General features: G+C 51.3%; 1 protein-coding gene across 2 annotated transcripts in view; it reads left to right on the forward strand.

Moving 5' to 3' along the window:
• The window catches only part of LOC110586800 (tripartite motif-containing protein 26), a 21,757-nt gene extending 18,286 nt beyond the window's left edge, over positions 1 to 3,471 (forward strand). For both annotated transcript variants that reach the window (XM_021697093.1, XM_021697094.1), the window contains exons 6-8: positions 280 to 395; positions 633 to 665; positions 1,074 to 3,471. In XM_021697093.1, the coding sequence (XP_021552768.1) occupies positions 280 to 395; positions 633 to 665; positions 1,074 to 1,756 (832 nt within the window). In that variant the 3' untranslated portion in view covers positions 1,757 to 3,471. The remainder of the gene's footprint in view (positions 1 to 279; positions 396 to 632; positions 666 to 1,073) is intronic.
• The last annotated feature ends 20,742 nt before the right edge of the window (positions 3,472 to 24,213 follow it).

The following is a 24,213-nucleotide window of genomic DNA, read 5'->3' on the forward strand; positions in this document are numbered from 1 at the left end:
GGGCAGGAGACGAGGGTGGAGACCGAGGCAGCCAGCGTCCCGTCCTGTTCCGAGGCGGGGCAGGAGATGAGGGTGGAGACGTGCTCAGCAGACAGAAGCGTTCTGGATGCTCTGAGTCCTGGCCCAGCCGTGGGCTGTTCACTCAGTGTTTTTGAGCCCTGGTTTCTCTGTCTGTTGATTGGGGATTGTCATACCTTTCTCTCCTGCTTCATAACTGTCGTGAGAATTGAGAGAAATGCAGGAAGAGCTAAGTAACAGGTCCATCTGTCATCTTCCCAGGTATCCACGGAAGAAGTTCTGGATTGGGAAACCCATTGCTCGGGTGGTTAAGAAAAAGACGGGAGAATTCTCAGATAAACTTACGTCCCTGCAGCGAGGCCTGAGAGAGTTCCAAGGTGAGGGCTGGGGGGTGCACTGGGGTGGGAGTCGGAGCTGGGGCTCTGCATTGAAGGAGGGTACGAGCTTCTTACTGTCATCTTTGGCCTCACTCCTGGGTCTCCTGGTTGTTTTCTGTTTTCTTCTTGGGATCTCAGGGAGGGAGGCCCGTCAGGAAATTAATCCTGTCCGAGTAGAAAACGGGCCCATAAGTTTGCTGGGCTCGAGGGTCATTCTTGTCCTTTTCTTGTCCCCAGGGAAGCTGCTAAGAGACTTGGAATATAAGACAGGTGAGTGTCCAAAGGGCTGTTCCCAGTTCACCTCCCATGAAGAATACTGTCCCCACAGAGACTCAGACTCCCCTACTGCCCCCGGGGAGCCCGTTCTCTAACACGGCTGAGATTTCCCAGCTGCTTGTCTGCAGCTCCCTCCACTGGGTCTCTAGTCTGCAACAGAGGCTTCTGCTTGATTGCCTGACCCCGTCTGCACAATGTTCCCCTCTGCCGAGTGCCTGGCTCCCGCATTCGGAGGCCGTCTGTGCCTCAGGCCCCAGCACTGTGCTCCCTCCATGCCCTGCTGTCCAGTTGTGCACTGCATAGCCCTGAGGGGCCCTGTGACTAGCAGCCCTTTGATTGTAGGGTGTGGCAGCCCCGCGGGGCCCACCAGTGACACCATTGCGCGTTCTGTCGTCCCCACAGTCAGTGTCACGCTGGACCCGCAGTCGGCCAGTGGGTACCTGCAGCTGTCGGAGGATTGGAAGTGTGTGACCTACAGCAGCCTCTACCAGGGCGCTTACCTGCACCCCCAGCAGTTCGACTGCGAGCCGGGGGTGCTGGGCAGTAAGGGCTTCACCTGGGGCAAGGTGTACTGGGAGGTGGAGGTGGACAGGGAGGGCTGGTCCGAGGAGGAAGAGGAGGGGGAGGAGGAGGAGGAGGGGGAGGAGGAAGAGGAGGAAGAGGAGGCGGGCTACGGGGATGGGTATGAGGACTGGGAGACGGACGAGGACGAGGAGTCCTTGGGGGAGGAAGAGGAGGAGGAGGAGGAGGAGGAGGAGGAGGTTCTTGAAAGCTGCATGGTGGGGGTGGCCAGAGACTCTGTGAAGAGGAAGGGGGACCTGTCCCTGCGGCCAGAGGACGGGGTGTGGGCGCTGCGCCTCTCCTCTGCGGGCATCTGGGCCAACACGGACCCCGAGGCCGAACTCTTCCCGGCGCTGCGGCCCCGGAGGGTGGGCATCGCCCTAGATTATGAAGGAGGCACCGTGACATTCACCAACGCAGAGTCACAAGAACTCATCTACACCTTCACCGCCACCTTCACGCGGCGCCTGGTCCCCTTCCTGTGGCTCAAGTGGCCTGGGACACGCCTCCTGTTGCGACCCTGAGCCCACCGCTTGCTGCCTCCCTTCTTGGGGATTCCAGGACCGTGATGGGGAGGAGTGTCTGGCCATGGCACCTGGAGCAGGTGCACCCCCCCCCCCCCAAGGGGCTGGGGCCCCTTGAGGCTTGCTCGGTGCCGCCGCTCTGTCACACAGCTCCTCCCCCAGCCCCGGGGGTTCCCAAGCAGATTTCTGACCCCGGAGTCCATGAGGGCCCCTCTGCTGCCCACGGCCTTTGGCCCAGCGCTGCACGCTCTTTGTTGAATGGAGATGAGCTAGCATTTAGTCGCCCAGTCTGGCGTCTGGTGCTGGCCTGCATCTGAGGTCACTTGCCGTCCTCCATCCCCCGGCGTCCCCCTCGCCGACGTCCGCTCTGCTGTCAGCCTTCCCTGCCACCCTAACTCAGAGTGACACGCGTGAACGTGAGCGGAGCGAAAACCTGCCACGGGTTCTGGGCCATTTGAATGAGCCTCCTGGAGCGCCGTGGAGTTGCCAGGCCCCGAGTGGGTGCCTCGCTTCTGAGACCAGGGTCCAACGTCTGACGTTTGCACATCGAAGAAGCCAGGACCCTCGGAGCCTCTTGGGGGAGGGATCTGGAGACCTGTGGCTTTGCGGCCACACGTGTGGTCAGTGATCAATAAATGACCTGAGGGTGGGGTCTTGGGAGGGGAAACTGTAAAGGGGATCCAGAATATCCTGCTCTTGATCAGTCATCTAAAATCACCAGGGCAGACATCCGGTCCAGGAGAACCTCCCCCTGGGAAGCCCTGGCCAGTGCCTCCAGCAGGGTGGAAGCTTGGGCTCCGTTGTCCTGGGACAGGGGCGGTGGGGAGAGGAGAGGACGCCGGCGGGGCTCCCGGAGCTCTCCCGGCCTTCGTGCTGGTCTTCCTGCTGGGAGAGGGCTAGAGCGCGGCCTCACTGCACCCACTCGCCCCCTGCTTCAGCCGGATGCCCACAGCCTTTGTCCGCACCTGTCCCAGGCCTGGCACCAGCATCCTGCACCCCAGCACCTCGGCCCCCACATCATCTGTAAATGTCCCTCTGATTTCTGCCTCTACTTTTGAACCCCCCCACAGCACCTCCTGCAGTGCTGGGTACACAGCAGGTGGTCAGTAAAGACTTGTGGGATGAACAGCCTGGGTTCATATATTTTATTATAACCTTCCTGTGGCTCCAGAGCGGTTGCGTGGACAGCAGTGGCCTGGGGTCTCTCCTGGGCCCAGACAGGAACCCCCACATCTCCCTCTCCCACTGTGCTGGCCCCATGTCGACACCGAGCATCCGTGCAGCCCAGGACGGCCCGTGACACGGCGACATTCTGTGGCACACCCAGAATCTTCCGTTGGAAAATGCGCGGTGCCTGCCCCGAAGGAAACGCAACCAGCTGAGCCTCCATCCTGCCCTTGGACACACTCAGCCACCCAACCATTTCTGGTCTCTTCTTTCTGCTGGTTTTTTAATTGCCATGTTACAGATAGAAAAGGAAGAATTACATAAAGCCGTTTCAAGATCTCATTTATGACTCTTCCCCCTTTTTATTTTTCATTTGTTCTTTTTACTTTTCTTTCTAAATAGAGATATGCAAAGTGTGTCAATTATTAGAAATAAGACACGTTATTAATATGACGTCAGTTAATCTACATTCGAATCCTGAGAGAGAATAATCAGTAGCATATTCTTGAAAATTTACATTTATTTTGTTGATTGATGTGAATTGTTCCCTAACATTATACTCTCCTAATCTTATTTATGGAAAAATTTCAGAATTCTCAAAATGCCTTTTATCCTTTTTTGGAAAGAATTTTTATATAATGAGATTTCTGTAACTTTTTAAGGTGATCATTGTATAATTAAAATTTCCTATTTATTAAATAGGGAACATTTGCATTTGAACAAAATATAAATGCTTTCGGGTCATGGTTTAACGAGTTTCCTGAGTGTGAAACTTCCAGAATGAACTGTAGACGATGAAGTTTCCGGATGAAACAGCCTTTGAAAGTCATAAAAACGTGCACGTTATGCCGCCACCTGAGGACAGAAAGTTGCCGCGTGGTACTTATTTGGCTAATTCTTTTGAACCTTTTTATTTTTTATAATCATATTTTTAAGTTTTTTTTTTTTATGTGAACGTCACCTACACGTATGGTCAGATCTACGTAGTGTTTATCACGGAGAGAGAAAAGAGCAGCCCCTCCCTCTCCCGGGGCGCTTCTTGGCGGACCATTTCCTCGACGGCGCTGGTGTGGGACCCTGTCCTCCGATCCCCCAGCAGCCGAGGCTCTGGGTCCGGCCCCGTCCCCGAGCGCACGCGCCCCACCTGTCCATCCCGGCGGCGGAGCCCGAGCTCGGCGCGCCCACGGCTGGGTCTGCAGAAGCTGTCTGTGGGGACAGCCCGCTCTTCCTGGACTGGGGAATTTCCTTTTTCTGCCCTTTGGCTTCATTGCCTACGTCCGTCTTAGTAATCAAAGCCCGGCGTCCTTACCCATTGTCAGCATCCGTCGGGATGGCGGGTCGTCAGCTGCTCTGTCGTGTTGTCCCGAAGCCTGCGCCCCGGCCTGTGCACAGCCCTCCGGGGGTCGGGGGTCGTGGCTTGGCTTTGCTGCTTCCTGACCCCGTGTTTCCTGTGTCCCTGACCCTCTTAGCTGACTTCCTCGTCCTGGCCCGGGAGCTTCCCGAGGGCGCCTGTAAGTTGTTTGAAGTGCTGAGTATCGGCAGGCTCTCGGCCCCTCGGTTCTGGGAACGTTCCCGAGTTATTTGTTGACGGTCGCTGTCTCCTCCGTTTTCTCTGTGGTCCCGGCCTTCGCAGGGCTCCTGCACGGGTTACTGAGAGGCCGGGCGGGCCGGGATGTTTCCGGGCTAGGGCAGCGGTGAGGCGCGCGTGCAGGTTATATTCCAGGGGAGGGCGACACGCAGGGAACTGGCATAGGACGGTGACGGGCGGTGAGCCGCTGTCCGCTTTCCGGGCCAGCCAGGGCTGCTCCGAGGAGGACAGTCTGGGATCGCACCGGCCAGGGTCACGGGCCGGGACAGGCTGGGCCGGGACGCCCGCGTGTCTGCAGTGCGGTGGGCGGAGGGGCGGGGGAGCAGGGGAGGGGTCGGCGGCCTCCTGGACCGCGCTGCAGGGTCGGGGGTTTCCCCCGAGGGCAGTGCGGTGGGCGGAGGGGCGGCAGAGCAGGGGAGGGTCCGCGGCCTCGTGGACCGCGCTGCAGGGTCCCGGGTTTCTCCCGAGGGCGTTGGGAAGCTGCTCAAGCCTTGCAGGCAGAGGATTAGTGGTTCCTCTCAGACACAAGTATGCCGCACCTCGTATTGACCAGGCACTGTTCTTCGCTGGGATGCTCCCTGTCTTCAAGGAGCTCATTCTACAACAGACGCAAAGTTACGCATGACGGGCGCCTGGGTGCCTCTGGGGGTTGAGCATCGAACTCTTGATTTCGGCTCAGGTCCTGATCTCAGGATCGTGGGATCCATCCGTGCCTTGGGCTCCACCCTCAGTGGGGGGGCTGCGTCTCTCTCTCCCTCTGCCCCTCCCCCGTTCATGCTCTCTCTCAAATTAACAAATCTTAAAAAATAAATAAGCAAATAATAAAAATAAGCATGGCAAGTCCTGGAGAGGAGACGTCTGTGGTGAATCCGCCGAGTGATGACAGTGTAGACTGTGGTGGCAGGAGGAGCGGGTTCCAGGCGGTGAACACGACTTGCTGCTTGGCCGACGGCCCCTGGGTTTGGGGTTCAGGCGCGGGCAGCCACGCGTGGTTGGGGAGCGGCTTTGGAGGCCGCGGTGGCAGGATCGGGCTCGGGTCTTGCTCGTGTTCCGTCCGAGACGTCTGTCGGGCGTCCGAACGGAGAGTCACGCAGGGAAAGGGCTCTCAGAGTCAGGACCGAAGCCACAGGCTTGGGAGTCAAAACACACAGGGGCCAGCCAGTCAAGGCCCTGGCAGGTGTGAAGCTCAACGCTAGGATGGGGCCGCGCTGAGCCCTGGGCGGTCGGGCATCTGTCCACGGGCCAGAAGTGAGCAGCGGCGGGTCAGGAAGAGGTGCAGCGGAGGAGCAGACGAACTCAAGAGCTGGGGGGAGGGGGCGCCCCCGAGCGGCACGGAGCTTGCGTCGGAGCTGCGGCTCCCCGCCTCGCCCCGCAGCGCAGTGAGGCTTTGCGCCCCGCGGGCTTTGCCAAGCCCCGCACGCATCTTTGTAAGTAGTCCCTCCACTGAGGCCTCCTCGGTCACCCCTGTTGACAGAAGACCAGCCCAGGGCTGGGGTGATGGAGGGACGGGGAGGAAGGGGCGAGGTTGCGGCTGCTGCAACCAGGGGCTGGCCTGTGACACGCGCATTTCCAGAACAGGAACGGAGAAGACTCTCAGCACCTGGCTTGTGCTGTTCGCGTTAAATTCCAGGCCCTTGGCCCTCCTGCGGAGGGGTAAGATGCTGATGATTCAGGTAGTCTTCCAAGGGCTGTGATAAGAGAAAAAGAGGGGCGCCTGGGCAGCTCAGCCGGTGACGCGTCTGCCTTCGGCTCAGGTCGTGATCCCGGGGTCCTGGGGTCGAGCCCCGCGTCAGGCTCCCCGCTGAGCATGGAACCTGATTCTCCCTCTCCCTCTGCCCCTTCCCCGACTCATTCTCTCTCTCTCGAATAAATAAAATCTTTTTAAAAAGAGAGAGAGAAAGCAGCTTGCAGCAGGTGCTTGGCTTGGGGGGCTGATGGGTTGGTGCCCCGCCCAGATCACAGCCCAGGACAGAGAGGAAAGATCAGAGGTTCCCAGAGAATCTGCCTGCACATGGAGAGCAGTTTTGAATAAAAACAGATTGCACGATGAAAACGATGGTAGAAACCATAAGAGATTTCCTTCTTGCATCTCAATACTTACACTCCTTGTGTAAGTACTGCTCCTTCTTTTATTTAATTAGCTAGCAGGAGGATGATAGCATCTTTGTCTTGTTCCTGATTTTAAAAGGATGCTTCCGTGTTTTAGTTAGGATTATTAAGTGTGTTGAATTCAATGTTTGATGTATGATTTTGTAAGGTGTGCTTTATAGGGTAAGGAAATTCAGTCCTTAGCATATGAAGCATTTTCAATGGGAATGAGTATTCAATTATATCAGATGCATTTCTATCTCTCTTGAAGTGATATTTCTTCCCTCCGTTAATCTATTAATGAATGACATTGATGATTTTTTTAATGTTAAACCGATGTTTATATTCCAAGGGTAAACTCTATGATTTAATACCATTTTTGCCAAGTTCTGTTTATTAACTTTATTTAGGACTTTTGAATCTGTGTTCATAAGGAAAACTGGACTGCGGATTCCCCCTGTCTACATCTAGTTTTAGTATCTCATTTACACGGGGCTGATAAAGTGGTTTGGGGAGCATCTCTCTGTTTTCTGTAATACTTCAGTGTGGGCATTATCTCTTTCTTAGAAGGTTTGATGAAATTTGCCTATAAGACGCCAGTGGATCTGATATTTAATTTTGTTGGAGGGGGGGGAGGAGGGAGGGCTTAAAATTTTAATTTCTAACTTGATTTAAAAAATGGTAATAGATTTATTCAGGTCTTCTGTGTCAGCATGCGTCAGTATTGGTAAGTGATATTTTCTACAAAATTGTCCAGTACGTCTCTGTTTTCAAAGTTATTGACATAAATTTCTTCCCAATTCCTCAGTAGCCCTGTTTCCCATTGTTTTTTAAGATTTTATTTATTCATTTGAGAGAGACAGAGAGAGCACAAGCAGGGGGAGAGGCAGAGAGAGAGGGAGAAGCCCAATCTCCACTGAGCAGGGAGCCTGACGTGGGGCTCGATCCCAGGACCTGAAGATCATGACCTGAGCCAAAGGCAGACGCTCAAAGACTGAGCCACCCTGGCGCCCCTCTGTTTCCCTTTTTTTTTTTTTTTTTAAAGGTTTTATTTATTTATTTGACAGAGAGAGAGAGACAGCGAGAGAGGGAATGCAAGCAGGGGGAGTGGGAGAGGGAGAAGCAGGCTTCCTGCAGAGCAGGGAGCCTGATGCGGGGCTTGATCCCAGGACCCTGGGACCATGACCTGAGCCGAAGGCAGACGCTTAACCGACTGAGCCACCCAGGTGCCCCAACTTTCAGTTTTAATACTTCAAAATTTTCATTATGATTTCAAATTTGGCCCGTAACTAATTTAGAAGTGTGTTTTTAAACGTAAGAGCTTCTATAAATGTAGAGAAATTGACTTTATTTTCTGATTTTTCATTCTGTTACACTGTGGTCAGAGATCTTCCTCAGACGCACTGTTTTAGGAAAATAGCTCTGTTACTTGTGACTTTATGACGTTTGCGGGTGGGAGGGGGGTCAGGTGGTTTTTAAAGCTCTTCGGATTAATAAATCTTTCAAACATTTATACTTTTAGAAAACATGATTATTCAGATATTATTCCCTGAGCAATTATGATCATGCAAGAAATCATTTAATAAGGCAAACACTGTGGAGACTAGAAGTTTTACCGGATTCTACAGAGCAGTCATAATATGTGGAGTTGAGGAATCCTGAAATACTCTCTTGTTACAAATAACATTTGCAAGAACAGTTTTCTGACAGCAGAACACAGACCGGGCAGTCATGGTCCTGAGCTGCCATCCAGCCCCACGGCCTGTGATGCCCTCGGGGACGCCCCTGGCTAGACCCCTCCGCAGAACTAGCAGGAGAGGGCACTGCTCTATGTGCCTTTCTGATACTCTTTCCCCAGCAGCTGGGGTGCAGGAGAGTGAAACACGAGGACTGCATTGGTCACAAGCAAGAAAACAGAGCTGAAGGAGAAGGGTCAAAACTCATACATGGAAGAAAGCTTGAAACAGACAATGATAGTGATGTTTGACTTTGGTACCTAGGGCTTGTTCGCTTTTTTCCTAATGTTTCATGAGTGTTCAAAAAGACTCTATGTTTGGGGCGCCTGGGTGGCTCAGTGGGTTGAGCATCTGCCTTCAGCTCAGGTCATGATCCCGAGTCCTGGGATCGAGTCCTGTGTCGGGCTCCCTGCTCAGCAGAGAGTCTGCTTCTCCCTCTCCCTCTGATCCTTCTTCCTGCTTGTGCTCACTCTGTCTCAAATAAATAAAATCTTTTTTAAAAAAAGACTATGTTTACTGTTAAGTTCAGGGTTCTTTGTATAATCAGATGAATTTTATTTTGTTATTCAAATACAGTGTATCTTTATTAGAAAAATCTTATTTTGTGGTTCAAATATTCTAGATCCTTATTATTTTCTTTGTATTTGAGTATCAGTAACTGAAAGAAATATCTTTTAAAATCTGCTAAGTTCTTTCTGTAACTGATTATGAATTGTTAGATGTATGAGAACTTAGAATTGTCACAGTTTCCAGATAAATTGTTCCTTTTACCAGAATGTAGTGTCCCTGTTTCTCCACCTAATAATACTTCTTGCATTGAAGTATATCTTCTCTGATATTGATACAGTCACATCAACTTTCCCTTCACTATTGCTGCCCAATATGTTATTTTTAATCTTTCAGGGTCATTGTTTTATTACTTATTTTGTAAACAGCATAGCTGGATTTTTTTCCAATTTAGAAGCTGGTCTTTTGGCAAACATGAGTTATCCTGTTTACATTTATTCTGTTTATTGATAAATCAATAAATTTCTATGGTGTTATTTTATGATTTCTATTTATCATTCTTTTCTGTGCTTTTTTTTTTCTTTCTTATCTTTGTTGGGTTGATTAAGTTTTCTTTATTCCCTTGTTTCTCCTCTGCTGGTTTGGAAGTTACATATTTTCCTTCTCTCTTCCCATAAAATTTTACATGCATGCTTGAATTAACAAAAGATGAAGTGTCTCAGTGTCCCTCTGTCCTCCCAGACAGTACGAGACCTTGGAAAGCTTGAACTTGGAACACATCTTCATGTGCATGGTATTATTATTCATAGCTTGGTTCCACATTTGTGTTGTTTCCAGTCTCTCACCATCCTAACAATGCTGCTAAGTATGTTTGTGCATCCCTCCCAGTGAGCGTGTGCAGGAGTCTCTCCAGGATAGACACATAAGTGAAGTTCAGGTCATAGTGTCGTACGTCTTCAGTTTTACTGGGCAATGCCAAACTGTTTTTGAAAGTGGTCATATTGCTCTTGATTTCGGCTCAGGTCATGATCTCAGCGTTGTGAGATCAAGCCCTGTCCCCAGCTCCATGCTGGGTGTGGAGCCTGTTTAAGATTCTCTCTCTCCCATGAACCATGAGAGACTATGGACTCTGAGAAACAAACAGGGTTTTAGAGGGGAGGGGGGAGGGGGGATGGGTTAGCCCGGTGATGGGTATTAAGGAGGGCACGTACTGCATGGAGCACTGGATGTTATACGAAAAGAATGGATCGAAAAGAATGGATCGTGGATCACCACATCAAAAACCAATGATGTATTGTATGGTGACTAACATAACACAATAAAATTAAAAAAAAAAAAAGTGGTCATATTGATTCACACTCCAGCTGCGGCGTCTGAACTCTCTCACCAGTCTTCCATTTTGGTCCGGCAGCCCTGTGAACTCCTCCCCCGTGGATCTCACTGTGGTTGTAATTTGCATTTCCCAGGTAGCTGAGGAGGGTGGCTCTGGGATTCCTCTCTGGGTAGCGCCTGCTCAAGTCTTCAGTATTTTTTGCTGAGGTTTTCTTGCGTCTGGATCTGCAGTTTCTAGTCTTTTGTCAGTATCTTTTCCCAGTTTGTGACTTATGTCTTCACTCTCTTTTGCTGTCTTAATAATGAGAAGTTCTTAACTTTAATGCTGGGAGATTTATGGATCTAAACCTTTGTGGAGAGTGCTGTATTTACTCGTTTATTAATTGGTCTTACTTAAGAAATCTTCCCTTATGGGCGCCTGGGTGGCTCAGTTGGTTAAGCGACTGCCTTCGGCTCAGGTCATGATCCTGGAGTCCCCGGATCGAGTCCCGCATCGGGCTCCCTGCTCGGCGGGGAGTCTGCTTCTCCCTCTGACCCTCCCCCCTCTCATGTGCTCTCTCTCTCTCATTCTCTCTGTCTCAAATAAATAAATAAAATCTTAAAAAAAAAAAAAAGAAATCTTCCCTTACCCCACGGTCATGGGGATTTCCCCCCATATTACCTTCTAAAAGTTTTACAGTGTCTCCCTCACATTTTGATGTCTAACTTACCTGAAAACAGTCATGTGCCCCCTTGGTTTTCATATGCCTGCCATGAGGCCCTGTTATTGTTGGTCTGTAGAATTAGTGTTTCCTGATGTTCGCTCACATGTTTGCCGGTTATGAGTCACTGCACACTGTTATCAGCAGCCGCGGCAGCCGGGAGCCTTGCCCCGCGCCAGGCAACGTGCCCGTATTTCCAACCGTTGTGAGATAGAACGTACGTACATCGGTCTCAGCCCCGGTTCCTGGCACAGAGTTCCTAAAACCCTTGTAATGTCCTACATGATAACAGTACCAGGAGCATCTCCTGCTCAGTGTGGTGACTCTGGGCGGGCTCCCGGATGGGGGCTCATCACCAGAGACCAAGCCACGACTAGCAGCTTGGAATTCCCCACGCCATCCCCCACTCTCCAAAAGGGGAAAGAGGCTGGGAATGGAGGTAGTGATTCATCATGCCTATGTGGGGGAGCCTCCATAAAATCCCAATCGTACAGAGTTGAGGGAGTTTCCAGGCGGCTGAGGACACCCACGCCCGGAGCGTGACACCCCAACTCTGTGGGGACAAAACTCCTGCGCCTGGGACCCTCTCCCTGTGTGTCTCTTCATCTGACTGTTCATCTGCATCCTTTATCGTGTCCTTAAATAAACTAGTGAATGAAAGTCAGTGTTTCTCTGCGTCTTGTGAGCGTTCCTAACAAGTTAATCAACCCTAGGAGCCCCCATTGGAACTCTGACCTACAGCTGATCAGCAGAAGCACAGGTGGTAATGTGGGCTGCCAAGGGGCTGCTGACATGGCAGGGGGGCAGGCTTGTGGGACTGAGCCCTTGACCTGTGGGGTCTGACGCTGCGTCCAGTGGAGAGTGTCAGAATAGAGATGAATCACAGGGCATCCCCCTGCTGTCTCCAAGGATGGCCTGATGCAGGGAAAATTCTGCGCTTGCCGACCAGAACTGACGTGTTGCCTGCAAGCAGGACAGGAGCCTCAGTAGAAACACACAGTAGGAAGAGCTGTGTTTCCCCACCGAGAAGGGAAATCTGTGCTTCTCCTTACACAGGTATTGTCTCGTTCACGCCTTATAACAGTCCCAAAGTAGGCACTTGTTCTCAGTTTTCAGACCAGCAGACTAGACATTTAGGGAGATGAAGTAAACCCCCTGAAGCTCACACAAGTAAAATGTGGGAATCCCTGTTCCTAGAGCCCATGGTTTCCACTGAGCACAAAGGTACGAGATCATTGCTTTGCTGGGGGACCTGGGAGACAGTGCGTGCACTTGGTCCCAGCCCTGTGGGAAACAAGGTGATGCTTCAGGGCGTAGAAGCGCACTCGTCTGGCCCGTGGATGGACTGTCTGTGAGCACAGGTGTGAAGACACAGGTCTCGAAGGTGGGAGGGATCCTCTATGTTCTTGGGCCCTGGGCAGAGGGGAGGATTTCCCAAGGTTGAGTCAGGCGCAGACAAGAGCCCTTGTTCCCCAGGGCACTTGCGCCGACTTCTCGCACACTCACTGTTCCTTCTGCATGGCTCTCGGGCCCCACCCAGCCAGTCTCTGGAGCCCTCTACAAAGAGACATCTGTGAGCTCATGATCCTGGTGGCAATGGCCTTATTGTCACATGAAGATAATTAGTTCTGTGTCCTCCTTCGGAAGGGGCTGGGGCGGAGAGACTATACAAAGACAATATTCACTGCTGATAGCCACCTACTCCCAAACTAAAGGTAGTCTACACAGCGCTTCTCAGTTTAATTTTCTTGGCTCTTCTGTTGGATTTGAATACATTTTTTTCACTCCCTATTCTGACCCTCCGGCAATGAAGCTACAGTGCTCTTTGAATTTGGGAGGTACCCAGCCCTGGAGATGCCAGAAAGCCGGCCACGACCAGAAGCCAGCCCTGGCTCACTCCTTCCTTCACCGGTGGTGCTGAGTGTGAGCTCTGGGCCTCGGTCATCTCTGTCCCCAAGTGTTGTACTGGACCTAGCCCAGATTTCTCATTTTGACCACAGACTTTTCAGTTACACGTGAGAGAAGGAATGGATAGTGGAGATTACCCAGCTCCTAAGTAGGTTTGGTTTTTTGTTTTTTGTTTTTCTGGCAGATGAATGGATAATGAAGAAGTAGTTGCATAAACACACACACACACACAATGGAATAGTACTCAGCCTTCAAAAGGAATGAAATCTTGCCATTTGCATCAACGTGGACAGAACTGGAGGGGATTATGTTAAGTGAAATAAGTCAGTTAGAGAAAGACAAATACCATACAATTTTACTCCATGTTGAATTTAAGAAACAAAACAGATGAACATAGGGGAAGGGAAGGAAAAGTAAAATAAAGCCCTTAACCTGTGAAATCTGATGCAGTTCCTGGGTAGATGGTGTCAGAATTGAGTGGAATCTGGTGGACACCCAGCAGGTGTCCAGGTCATTGGTGTCAGTGTCAGGAAAACCCATCTACCCCATGTTGGGGTTGGGTTCCAGAATCATATTACACATATTAATCCATTTAGCCACATTTAAGCCTAGAGAACAGGCATTTTGATCTCTTCTTCACATGAGGCTAAGACTCAGAGAAATTAAGTAACTTCCCTCTGGCAGAACTACAGTTTGAACTCATAATAACCAAGCAAAGGGCTATGAATTGCAGCGGGTGCTGCCAGCCACAATGACTGGCCCTGAGGTGCTTACCCAGGGTCACCAGCACACATGGGCTAGTGACTTGCAAACCAGCACAGAAGTCAGTACCCAACCAATCAAAAACCCCTGTCAGGAATTTGGGATTGAAGGTCCACAGTAGGGTGTGTTGGGTGAAAGCAGTGATGTGGACCCCCACTTAGACTGGGGTCTGATTGCAGACCTAGCATCACCCTAGAGCTTTTAGAAAATCCCAAGTCCCTCCTTACATCTTCTGAATCAGAACTGCATTTGAACAAAACTCTCAAATGCTGTTTAAATGCTAAGGTTTGCAAAGCACTGAGGTAGATGGTGGCTCAGCCAAGAGGGTCCTGGGCGGGTTAAAGAATCTGTATGTGATTATGAAACACTTCAACAGTGAACTACATCGTTATTAGGTAAAGTTATCAGAAAAGTCGGGGTGCCTGGGTGGCTCAGGTGGTGAAGCGTCTGGCTTCAGCTCAGGTCATGATCTCAGGGTCCTGGAATCGAGCCCCGTGCCGGGCTCCTTGCTCAGCGGGGAGCCTGCTTCTCCCTCTCCCCCCTGCTCATGCTCTCTCTCTCTCACACACACAAATAAATAAAATCTTTAAAGTTATCAGAAAAACAATGATGGTCTAACATCAGACGCTCTGACTGTGGGATGACCACACCCATGGTCAAATACAGAAAAATCACAATGATTATCTTGAAACATGAAAAAGGGTATTTGATAAAGCTTAAAACTTAGGCATTGTTTGAAAAACTCTAAGAAAACTAGGAATAGAAAAGCTCTCTCGGGGCGCCTGGGTGGCTCAGTCGGTTAAGCGTCTGCCTTCGGCTCAGGTCATGATCCCAGGGTCCTGGGATCGAGTCCCACATTGGGCTCCTTCCTCAGTGGGGAGCCTGCTTTTCCCTCTCCCTCTGCCTGCCACTCCACCTGCTTGTGCTCTCCCTCTCTTTATCTCTGTCAAATAAATAAAATCTTAAAAAAGAAAAAAAGAAAAAAAGAAAAGCTCTCTCTAACTTGATGAAGGCTCTCTACCAAGAAATCCATAATAGTCATTATGCTTAACTGAGAAACCTTAGTGAGCTGCTTTTCCCTTTAGCGATGGACTAAGGATGCCCTCTCTCCACACTGTTCAACAGCATGCTGGAGGTCTGGGCCCACACAACAGGATGCAAAATGGCAGTGAGAGTTATATAGAGTAGAAGGAAAGAGTCAAAACTGTTATTTTCAGATGATGAAATAACAATTTTCTACATAGGTAACCCTGTGAATTAACAAACTATTAGAACTAATAAGGATGTGACAAAATTGCTAAAAACAAGATTAGCAAAATCAATATCATTCCTCCATATCAGAATAATCAATACGAGTTATAATTTTTTTACAAGGAATGTTTTATAACAATGCAATCCTTATAACAATTGTAGCCCCCCAAAATGTACACATTTTATGAAGAGCAAGTTTTGTTTTTTCTTATAAAGTATTTCAGATCCACAGAAGAGTGTTTTAAGTAAGCCACTGCTCAACTCTCTCAAACCATTGTCTTTTGAGGAACATGATTCACTTTTCCTCCCTGCCCTCCGGACCAGAAGGAACCACTATGATTCATCGTTTTAACTGTTGTATGGTGCTGTATATGAATATACTAGTTGGTTATCTGTTCTATGATGTAAACTATGCCGTGCCAAACTGTTGTACGCTTGTGTGAACATTTGTCTGGAGGGAAAATGACCAGGTCAACAGACAGACATGTCACTAGATGTTGCCAAAGTCTTATCTGCAGAAAATCTCAAAATTCCATTAAAGGCATAAAAGGAGATCTAAACCGCCAGAGAGAGATAACACGTTTATGGATAGGATGATGATGCCCATTTGCTCCAAACTAATTTCCTTCAATCCTCAAATCTAAAAAAATTACGATCAATGCCAATGTAATTTCAATTAAAAAAGCACCAGGATTTTTAAAAAAAGAACCTGACAAATTGATTCTAAATTTATATGGAAGCATAAACATCTACAGATAAGTAAGATACATTTGAAAGGAAGCCAAGGCGGGGAGAGCAGTCCGATTAGACATTACGTTGCACTACAAGGTCATGGCAATAAAAAGCAGCACGTCCCGGTTCCGGGGACAACGGAGTCGAAAGCTCAGAACAGTGTCTGCATTCGTGGGAAATAGGTGTCGTAGACGTGCTCCCAGCCAGTAAGACTAAGATGGATTATCTAAGTATCAGAAGAACTGGCTTATTATGTGGGGAAAAATAAAGCTGGCTGTCTTCTTCATTCCAGATAAACTAAAGATATTAGTGTGAACAGTAAATTTCTAGAACTTGTCGCAATATATTTAAACACACACACACAATCTTGTGGTGATGAAAAAGAATCTTAAAAATATAAACCACAAAGTGAAAAGTTTACCAAATTTGTCATCAAAATTCAGGATTTCTTTTTTTTTTAAGATTTTATTTATTTATTTGACAGAGAGAAAACACAAGCAGAAGGAGTGGCAGAGGGAGAAGCAGACTCCCCACTGAGCAGGGAGCCCGACGCGGGGCTCGCTCCCAGGACCCCAGGATCATGACCTGAGCCGAAGGCAGACGCTTAACTGACTGAGCCACCCAGGTGCCCCCAAAATTCAGGATTTCTATCTAATGAATAACACCACTATCAAAGTTAATAAGAAAGTGATATTTTCAAGTCTAAAATGAGCAAGAGATTAGTAGCTAGAGTATGTAAGAAATTCCTGGAAATCAATGAAAGAAAGATGGGAACATGAAAGATGGGGGAAAGATGGAGAAAATTCGAGAAGAGATGCACAACCTGACAGGTGGAAAAGGACAAATTTTTAGAAATGAGGTATCACTTGGGGCACCTGTTTGGCTCGGTCGGTTGAGCAGCCAACTCTTGATTTCGGCCCAGGTTGTGATCTCAGGGTCGTGAGATTGAGCCCAGCGTTGGGCTCTGTGCTCAGCGGGGATGCTCTCTCCCTCTCCCTCTGCCTCTGCCCATCGCACTCACTTGCTCTCTCTCTCTCTCTCTCTCTCTCAAATAAATAAATAAATCTTTAAAAAATGAGATAACACATTACAGTCATCAGATTTGCAGAAATGAGCAAGTCTGATAGCACCCATTGTTGGTATGGGGGTCGGAAAGCAGGAATCTCTGTGCCCCTCTGGTGGAAGTATACATGAATACAGCCATCTTGCGAAGAAATTTGGTGGTACTGAAGGAAAGTGAGTGTGCAAATGCCAGTTGCCCCCTCCTGGGGGTGAACCTTACCTTCATAAGGAGAGAGTATGAGGCTGTTTGTTATCAATTTTGCTCACTGTCATAGGCAGAGGGAGGCAACCTACATGTTCTGTGCCAAAAGAAAGTACAATGAAGCGTGGCTGACGTGTTCTACGGAATAGTATTCGGCAATTAGAAGCCGTAAACTAGATGCATGTACAGCAACATGACTAGATCTTAAAACCGTGATACTAGGTCAAAAAAAGGAAGAAGCAGAGCTAGTCCTGTACTAGGTATATATTCAGAGATCCCTCTGTATCTGAGGACATGTGAAAACACTAGAGTAGTGCCCATGTGGGTGAGGAGAATGGGAAAGAGAATGGGAGAGACAGGAGAAAGTGTAAAGAACACGAGAAAACCTGCCTGGGCTGCTGATAATTGTGCACCCTGAACCGTGGAGTATGACAGAGACAACTCTCTGCCCTGAAGTCCCAGGAAAAGGGAGGAATGGAAAGGAGTGGGGAAATAGAGGGCACAAGTAAAGCCAGCAAGCCTGCCCACAGACAGGAAAACCGCCCCGTGTGCAGAGCAAAGCGAGTAGACTGGAGACGACGCTGGGGCTCACAGCCTGCTGTAGTCACGGTTCTTGGGCTTCGGACAGATTCCTCCTACAGACCCCAGCTGGGTCCTCACAACCACCCCTCTGGTTCTCTGGGGCACCCCAAGTGCATGACAGCCCCTCACAGGAGCCAGCAGCCTGGCAGTTATGGGGGGGGGGCAATGTCTATTTTCAGACCGCCCAGGGGGCCACCAGAAGGATTCTTTCCCTCCAGGCAGCTCCCAGTCCTCCTATTTGAGTGTTGGCGACTCCTAAACCTTCTCCTTAAGATTTTAAATTCCATTTTCTTTCTTATGCAGGGCAATTTAATTTAGGCCCAGAGCCTCCACCTGAGCCTATCCACACCCCCTAAATTACCTGGGCCACTCACCTTAAATTTAATCACACTTGGAAATACAGTGTAAGTGTCTCATTTGTTTTTTCAATTTCATACTCGGCCAAAAAAAAAAAAAAGCCTTGCTGTCCAAAACACTAGATCAGTGCATAGGAAGTGAAACAAAGCCCCATCATCCAAATAATAGTAATGGTAATAGTAGTAAATATCTGAGAGGTTAGTTAGACCTGAACGGTGGGGTCTGGTTCCACTGCCATCAGGACAGGATTGTGTCGTGGTCCCCGAGATTCCATGGAGAGACACATGACATGCAGAAGTCTGGCTGGTTCCTACACTTTATTAGACATCCTCTACAAGAAAGAAACATGCCGAAACGTCAGAAGGCAGGGGGCCTGGGTCCACCCGGGGCTGGAGGAAGAGGCCCTGCGCCGGAAGCATCTCCCAGCACGTGTCACAACCGAAACAGTCAGCTGTACAAGTCAGTGCGAGCCTGACAAAGTTCTGCTTTCGCCCACGATGACTATTTCTGAAGCTCTAGCGGTCTTTATTGGAGTGGTGTTTTGTCCCGTTCCTCAAAAGCATTGCCTGGGTGCCGGAGTAGCCCCTGGGTCTCCGGCGGCCAGCTCGGCCGCTCTCCGCCGCAGCGCCCCTCGGACGCGCCCCTCGGACGCGCCCCTCCGCCGCTCAGGCCTGCAGGAACCCGCTTCCCAGACGGCGAAGCAGGGGAGTCTGCGGGGACGCAGGCGGCGAAGGCGGGGTCCCGCTCCGCGGCCGGGCGGAGTCGGGCAGGTGCGCGCCCCGGCAGCAGGTGCAAGAGCGGCAGGGCCAGCCCCCTCGCTGCGCGCCTCCCCGCGGGCTCCCGGCTGCACCAGCCGGGGGTGGCGCGCAGAGGGGCAGCCGGGGGAGCCCCGCGCCGCCGGGACACCCTCGGAGCGCAGGGGGCTGTGCGGCAGGTCCTCGGAGACAGGACGTGACGGCCCCTGCGGGAGGAGAGGGGGGCCTGGGGAGACGCGCCCTGGAGCGCTCGCGATGTGGGGGGCGCTGCGCGGCCTGCCAACGCCTGGCTTCCCCTCCGTTTCCGGGCAGAGAACGGCGGCCTTCCCCCGGCCTGCAAGTGCTCCTGCGTTGGGGCGGGGGTTCGCTTCTGAGAGCGGCGGCATCCGCTTGGCCAGGGGCCCGGGGAGAAATGCAGAATCCTGGGCCCCGTCCCAGACCTACTGAACCACAGTCTGCCTTTTTTTTTTTTTTAAAGATTTTATTTATTTATTCATGAGAGGCAGAGAGAGAGAGGCAGAGGGAGAAGCAGGCTCCCAAGGAGCAGGGAGCCCGATGCGGGACTCGATCCCAGGACCCTGAGATCATGACCTGAGCCGAAGGCAGACGCTTAACCATCTGAGCCACCCAGGCGCCCCACAGTCTGCCTTTTAACAAGACCCCCCGGCTGTTCCTTCTGCAGTTAAGTTTGAGACGCAGAATGAGGTGGTATTTGTGGAAATAGTTTCTAAAGTAAGCACCATCTTCGAAGTAAATGCTATTTTTTAAAATTATACAATATGTGTTTAAGTCAACAGAGTCTGGCACGATGCTGGGCAGAACACACACCCACCCAACCAAGACCTCCGTAAGTATTTTTGAGGAAATAATATCCATACGCAGAACAAACATTAACAGCACTAAGCTCCTGACATGTATGCATTCCTTGATCTCGTGGCTGCTCATGGGGTTAGGACTAGTGTGTGTTCCATTTTAAGGTGAACAAACTGGAACCAGGAGGTACACTGGCTTGCCCATGGCTCATAAGCAGCAAGAGCGAGAACAGAGGACCCAGGGATCAAGCTCCAGACTTCATATATGTACTTGCTCTCTTTCCTGGCTTGGATTGAGTGGAGGGAGGTGAGAATGGATCCCAGGCCCCCAGCTGTTTACCTGAGTCTGTTTCCAGATGATGCGCCAGGTTTTCTGAGGGAAACAGAAACAGAAAGAGGTGTGACTTGTTATTTCCCACAGGCATTCCCGAGGGCAGTGCTGCGAACCATGTGAGCACAGGGGCAGGGGATGGCCTTCTGCTCTGTGCCTTCTGCTGGGGTCTACTGAGACAGAAGCAGCCCTCACCTGCCTGGACGCTCAGCTCAGTGCGGGCCCCTGGGGAGAGAAGATGCTCTCAGGATGGTCCTGCTGAGCAGAGTGGGACCACCAAGGGAAGGCTTACGGGAAGGAAGACACCGTGAACCAGGCTTGGCAGGCAGGGGAAGACGGTGATGGGTGGAAGATACTGCTGTTCTGCCATCAGGGGATGGGGGAAACTGCTGCCCCTCCCCCTTACCTGAGAAGGTCCTCAGCATCACTGGGAGGGGGAGTATTTTCCTGTGGAGATCTCGGATCTTCTTGACAAGGTCTGGAGAAATGGTCTCTGGACTCACAAAAGTCTTTGTCTCATACCTACAGACAATCAGTCCCTTAAGAATTAGAGGTGGGTCCTTTAAGAGAATGTTTGGGGTCTGCGGAGGCTGCAAGGGGCAGAGGTCATTACCCTGTTTGCCTCTAGAGGACAGTACAGTGTCACTTGAAAAAAAAAAAAACAACCTTAAACTCCTCTTTCTAATTTGGGTGCTGTTCATTACTAGGGAAAAGGGGGTTGGGGCGGGGAAGAGATGAGAGAAAACACGAATCAGCTCCATCCCTGCCCGTCCCCCACGGTCTGACCGCGAGCAGGCTCAGGGTCCTCATCAGACCAGAAGACCTGCACAGCCCTTTAGCTCCACACCTCTAACACTCTTGGAAAGTTTGGGAGACACTTCCTGAGTCCCGGGCCCCGGGTCCAGGTTCTTATGGCTGCCTGAGAAGTGTTCCTCACCAGGCAAGCACGGAGAAGGGACAGGTGCTCCCAGCAGGGGACAGGACGGGACCAGCAGCTTCCCTTTGTGGTGGTGTCTGTGACCCGGAAGGACATGCAGCAGCTGAGCTGGGGGGACACGGCCGAAAGGACAGGTTGGTCTTCCCCCGCTCTGCTCTGCCTACCACAGTTTATAGGAGGTATCTCCCCTCGGAGTTACAGTTTACATGCTGTTCAATATGGACTCGAGCACCAATAACTTCGGGAATTAAAAAGATGTTTCTGCATCAGCCTAAAAACATGATTATGGCTTATAACTTCACCTCCAGGGGAGAACTGTATCCCTGGTACCAAACAACCAGTTTAAAAATGGACTCTTAGGGGCGCCCGGGTGGCTCAGTCGTCAAGCGTCTGTCTTCGGCTCAGGTCATGGTCCCAGGGTCCTGGGATCGAGCCCCACAATGGGCTCCCTGCTTGGCGGGAAGCCTGCTTCTCCCTCTCCCACTCCCCCTGCTTGTGTTCCCTCTCTCGCTGTCTCTGTCAAATAAATAAATAAAATCTTTAAAAAAAAAAAACATTAAAAAAATGGACTCTTAGAGCACAGAATTTTACGTGGAGGCTGTTTGTGTGTGTGTGTGTGTCAAAGTGAATTTGCATTTCTGTGGGGGGCAGGGTAGAGAGTGACCCCCCTCGGTCTCCGTGTCCAGGGGAACAGAGGTGAGAAGAACAAAGTGTACGCTCCAGGCAGAAAGGAGACCTATCTGCTCTGGTTGGCTCGGACATCCTACAAAAGGAAAAGAACATCTCTCAGGGTCCACAAGTCCTTCCCACCGCAACTGCACAGCCTGTCCTCCTTAGCGTCGGCCTCAAAGCTCTCTCTTCCAGAGAGCTGTATCTGCTCATTACATCACGCCTCCCGACTCACTGGGGACACTGCTCAGGTCATTTGAGCTGGCTTCTTTGTCTTAGCCTTCTCTCGGAACTGTGTTCTACCTCCAGGGCTTGAGGGATGCTGGAGAACAGGGTCCAGGCCTGACTTACCCGCCGGACCTGATGTGAAACGGGATGATACAACGATAATCACACTGCAATCTGTGTGCGCAGGGACCATGCTATGCATTTTGTATGGATTGTTTCTTACAATCCTTGCACGAGCTCTGTGAGGGAGGCGCCATTATTATCCCCACGTTTAGGGGGCTCACGAGGCTCGCCATGGTCACATGGCTGGAAGAGCCTGCCCTCAAACCTAAGGCCCTCTGACTCCAAAGTCCTTGACACGACCCCGGTGGGTGGCGAGTCATCCAGCCTTCCTGGGTCTGCGCATCTGTCAGCTCTCCAGGCCAAAGGAACCCAAGGACTGGCAGTCCCTCCCAGCAGAAACAAGGTTCGCTTGCCCTTCCTGCCTGTGTCCAGCAGCCCCAGCCTCTGCCGGCGTCCCCGCCTGTGCGGCCCCTCTCCTAGCCCACGGGGTGGTGGGGATGACCTCACCTGTAGCAGGACCCTTGCTGGCTGCTGACTCTGCTCCTTCAGCTCCTGGGCCTGGGCCCCAAGCCTGGAGACCTCCTCAGATGACCTGAAGATGTATTCGTCTCTCTCCGTGCAGATCTTCCTCTCCAGGTCCCTCAGCCTGGCCTGCAGCAGATGCTGCTGGTCCATCAGCTCCAGCTGCAACCTCTCCAACACCGTGTCCACCTGCTGCTTCTTGCTTTCAGTGTGAGTCTGCGAGCGATGGAAAGATAGACAGGGCCGGGAAGAAGATCAAGAGGCCGGTCTGCAGGAGGATCATCTGGATCTTCCTGATTCAGAGACATAGGGAGTCACTAGCTCTCCCAATACTATGTTAGAAGCAGATGGGTCTCAGAATAGACTTGGCAGCAAGGAGGCCTATGCTCTTGTCTTACCTGGGGATTCTAATAATGCCCCATACGCCCTCAGAGCCACGTTGAACTTTTCAAGCATCCTTGCCCATCTACAACACCGTCCTAACCCCACCATGCCTTTCCTAGAGTCAGGAGGAGCAGGTGGTAGTCGTCCGTCAGAGAGCCACTGAAGGAAACAGGCCGTGGTTCGAGTCAGCACGGAGGGTCCAGCATCGCTCTCCAGCCCTGACGTCACCTTCTGCACGGCACGCTTGGGAGGGAGCAGAGGAGTGCTGCGGGTCTCTTCCTGCCTCCAGCTCTGCCGCCTTGCTCAGGGCTCCAGAAGTTTTCAGACTGCAGCTTTCCTCTGGGATGACTGAGGAGCTCACCAGTACACCACTCTCCCACGGTGCGCAGGCCAGCCTCGGTCAGGACTGGAAGCAGACCTGGGTACCAGCTTCTGCCCCACCCTTCCCGTCTGAGGGCAGTGCTTTTGGGCACACAGACTGGGATGGGAAGGGTGGCTCCGGGTCAAGACACCCGGCTTCTAGGGACGCCTGGTGGTTCAGTCGCTGAAGCATCTGGCTTGATTTCAGCTCGGGTCGTGATCTCAGGATCGTGAGATCCAGCCCCGCGTTGGGCTCTGAGCTCAGCGGGGAGTCTGCTTGTCTCTCTCCCTCTGCCCTTCCCTACTCTCTCTCTTTCTCTCTCAAATAAATAAATGTTAAGAGAGAGAAAGACCCAGGTTGTAGCCATGTCCTCATGAACGTGGGCTTTGCTCTCTGTGGACCGTCATGCTCCTGGACCAGTTCTCGGCTCTGTAGAATGGCTGGTAAGATGGGTCTTGGGCTAGATGTCAGAACCATCTCCAGCTGTGAAGCTCTGGGATTCCATAGCCTTGACCCCAAATGCCCTCGTACAGAGGCAAGGAAGTGAATGAGAACAGTACAAAAGTACCAGACAGCAAGCTTCCCCGGAGTCTGCTCAGAAAACCCCCAAAAGGGCAGGTGGCAGAAGCACTTTACCAGAAGCGCTTGGAGCTTCCCGTCTTCCCGCCTCTGTGTGTCCTCCAGCTCTTTCTTCTCCAAGCTCAGGGCTTCTGACTGGTTCTGGAGATGGTCCTGTGGGGAGAAGAATGGGCAGGAAGAGGTGGCTGAGTCCACAGGTCTTGTCCACTGAGTCCCAGGTGCATGGCTGATGGTGAGAGAGTCAAAGGTGAATAGCTCCTGTCCGTATTCCTGCAGAGATTACCTTGAGGTCGCCACCAGCCCGGTCACTCGGGGCTGAAGTACAGACAGACGAAGGCGGGGTCAGTGTGCGAGCGGCTGGGTGGGAATGCAGCGGAACAAGGGGAGGTTTCAAAGACAGAAGGCATTTACAGTGGATCTAGAGAGGGGGTGGTGAGGACCGCATGCCCCAACTGTACACTTAGAAATTGCTAAAATGGTTTAAAAAGAAAGAGTTCAGGGAGAGGACAGCAGTCTGGGAGGAAGAGTCAGAAGCAGGAAAGAGCAGAGATGTCCAGGAGACGGAGGTGCACACGGGCCAGTCCACCGGACACGCGGTGCCTGGGGGGGCGGCTGGGCTGGGGCTGAGGTGGACAGGCGGGATCCGCGTCCTCACTACAGATGGCATTGGTGCCCTGCTGATGAGGTCGGGCTTTCCTGGTGCTGGGGACCCTGGGAGGGATTGGCACAGGGGCGCACCATGGTCTGCTGCGTGTTTTGGTGGACTGGAGGGTGCTTGAGAGGGTGAGAATGGACATAGGGAGTGCGTTCGAGGCTATGCAAGGTCTGGCTGAGGACGGCG

The sequence above is a fragment of the Neomonachus schauinslandi genome, chromosome 8, assembly GCF_002201575.2.
Source record: "Neomonachus schauinslandi chromosome 8, ASM220157v2, whole genome shotgun sequence".
NCBI lineage: Eukaryota > Metazoa > Chordata > Mammalia > Carnivora > Phocidae > Neomonachus > Neomonachus schauinslandi.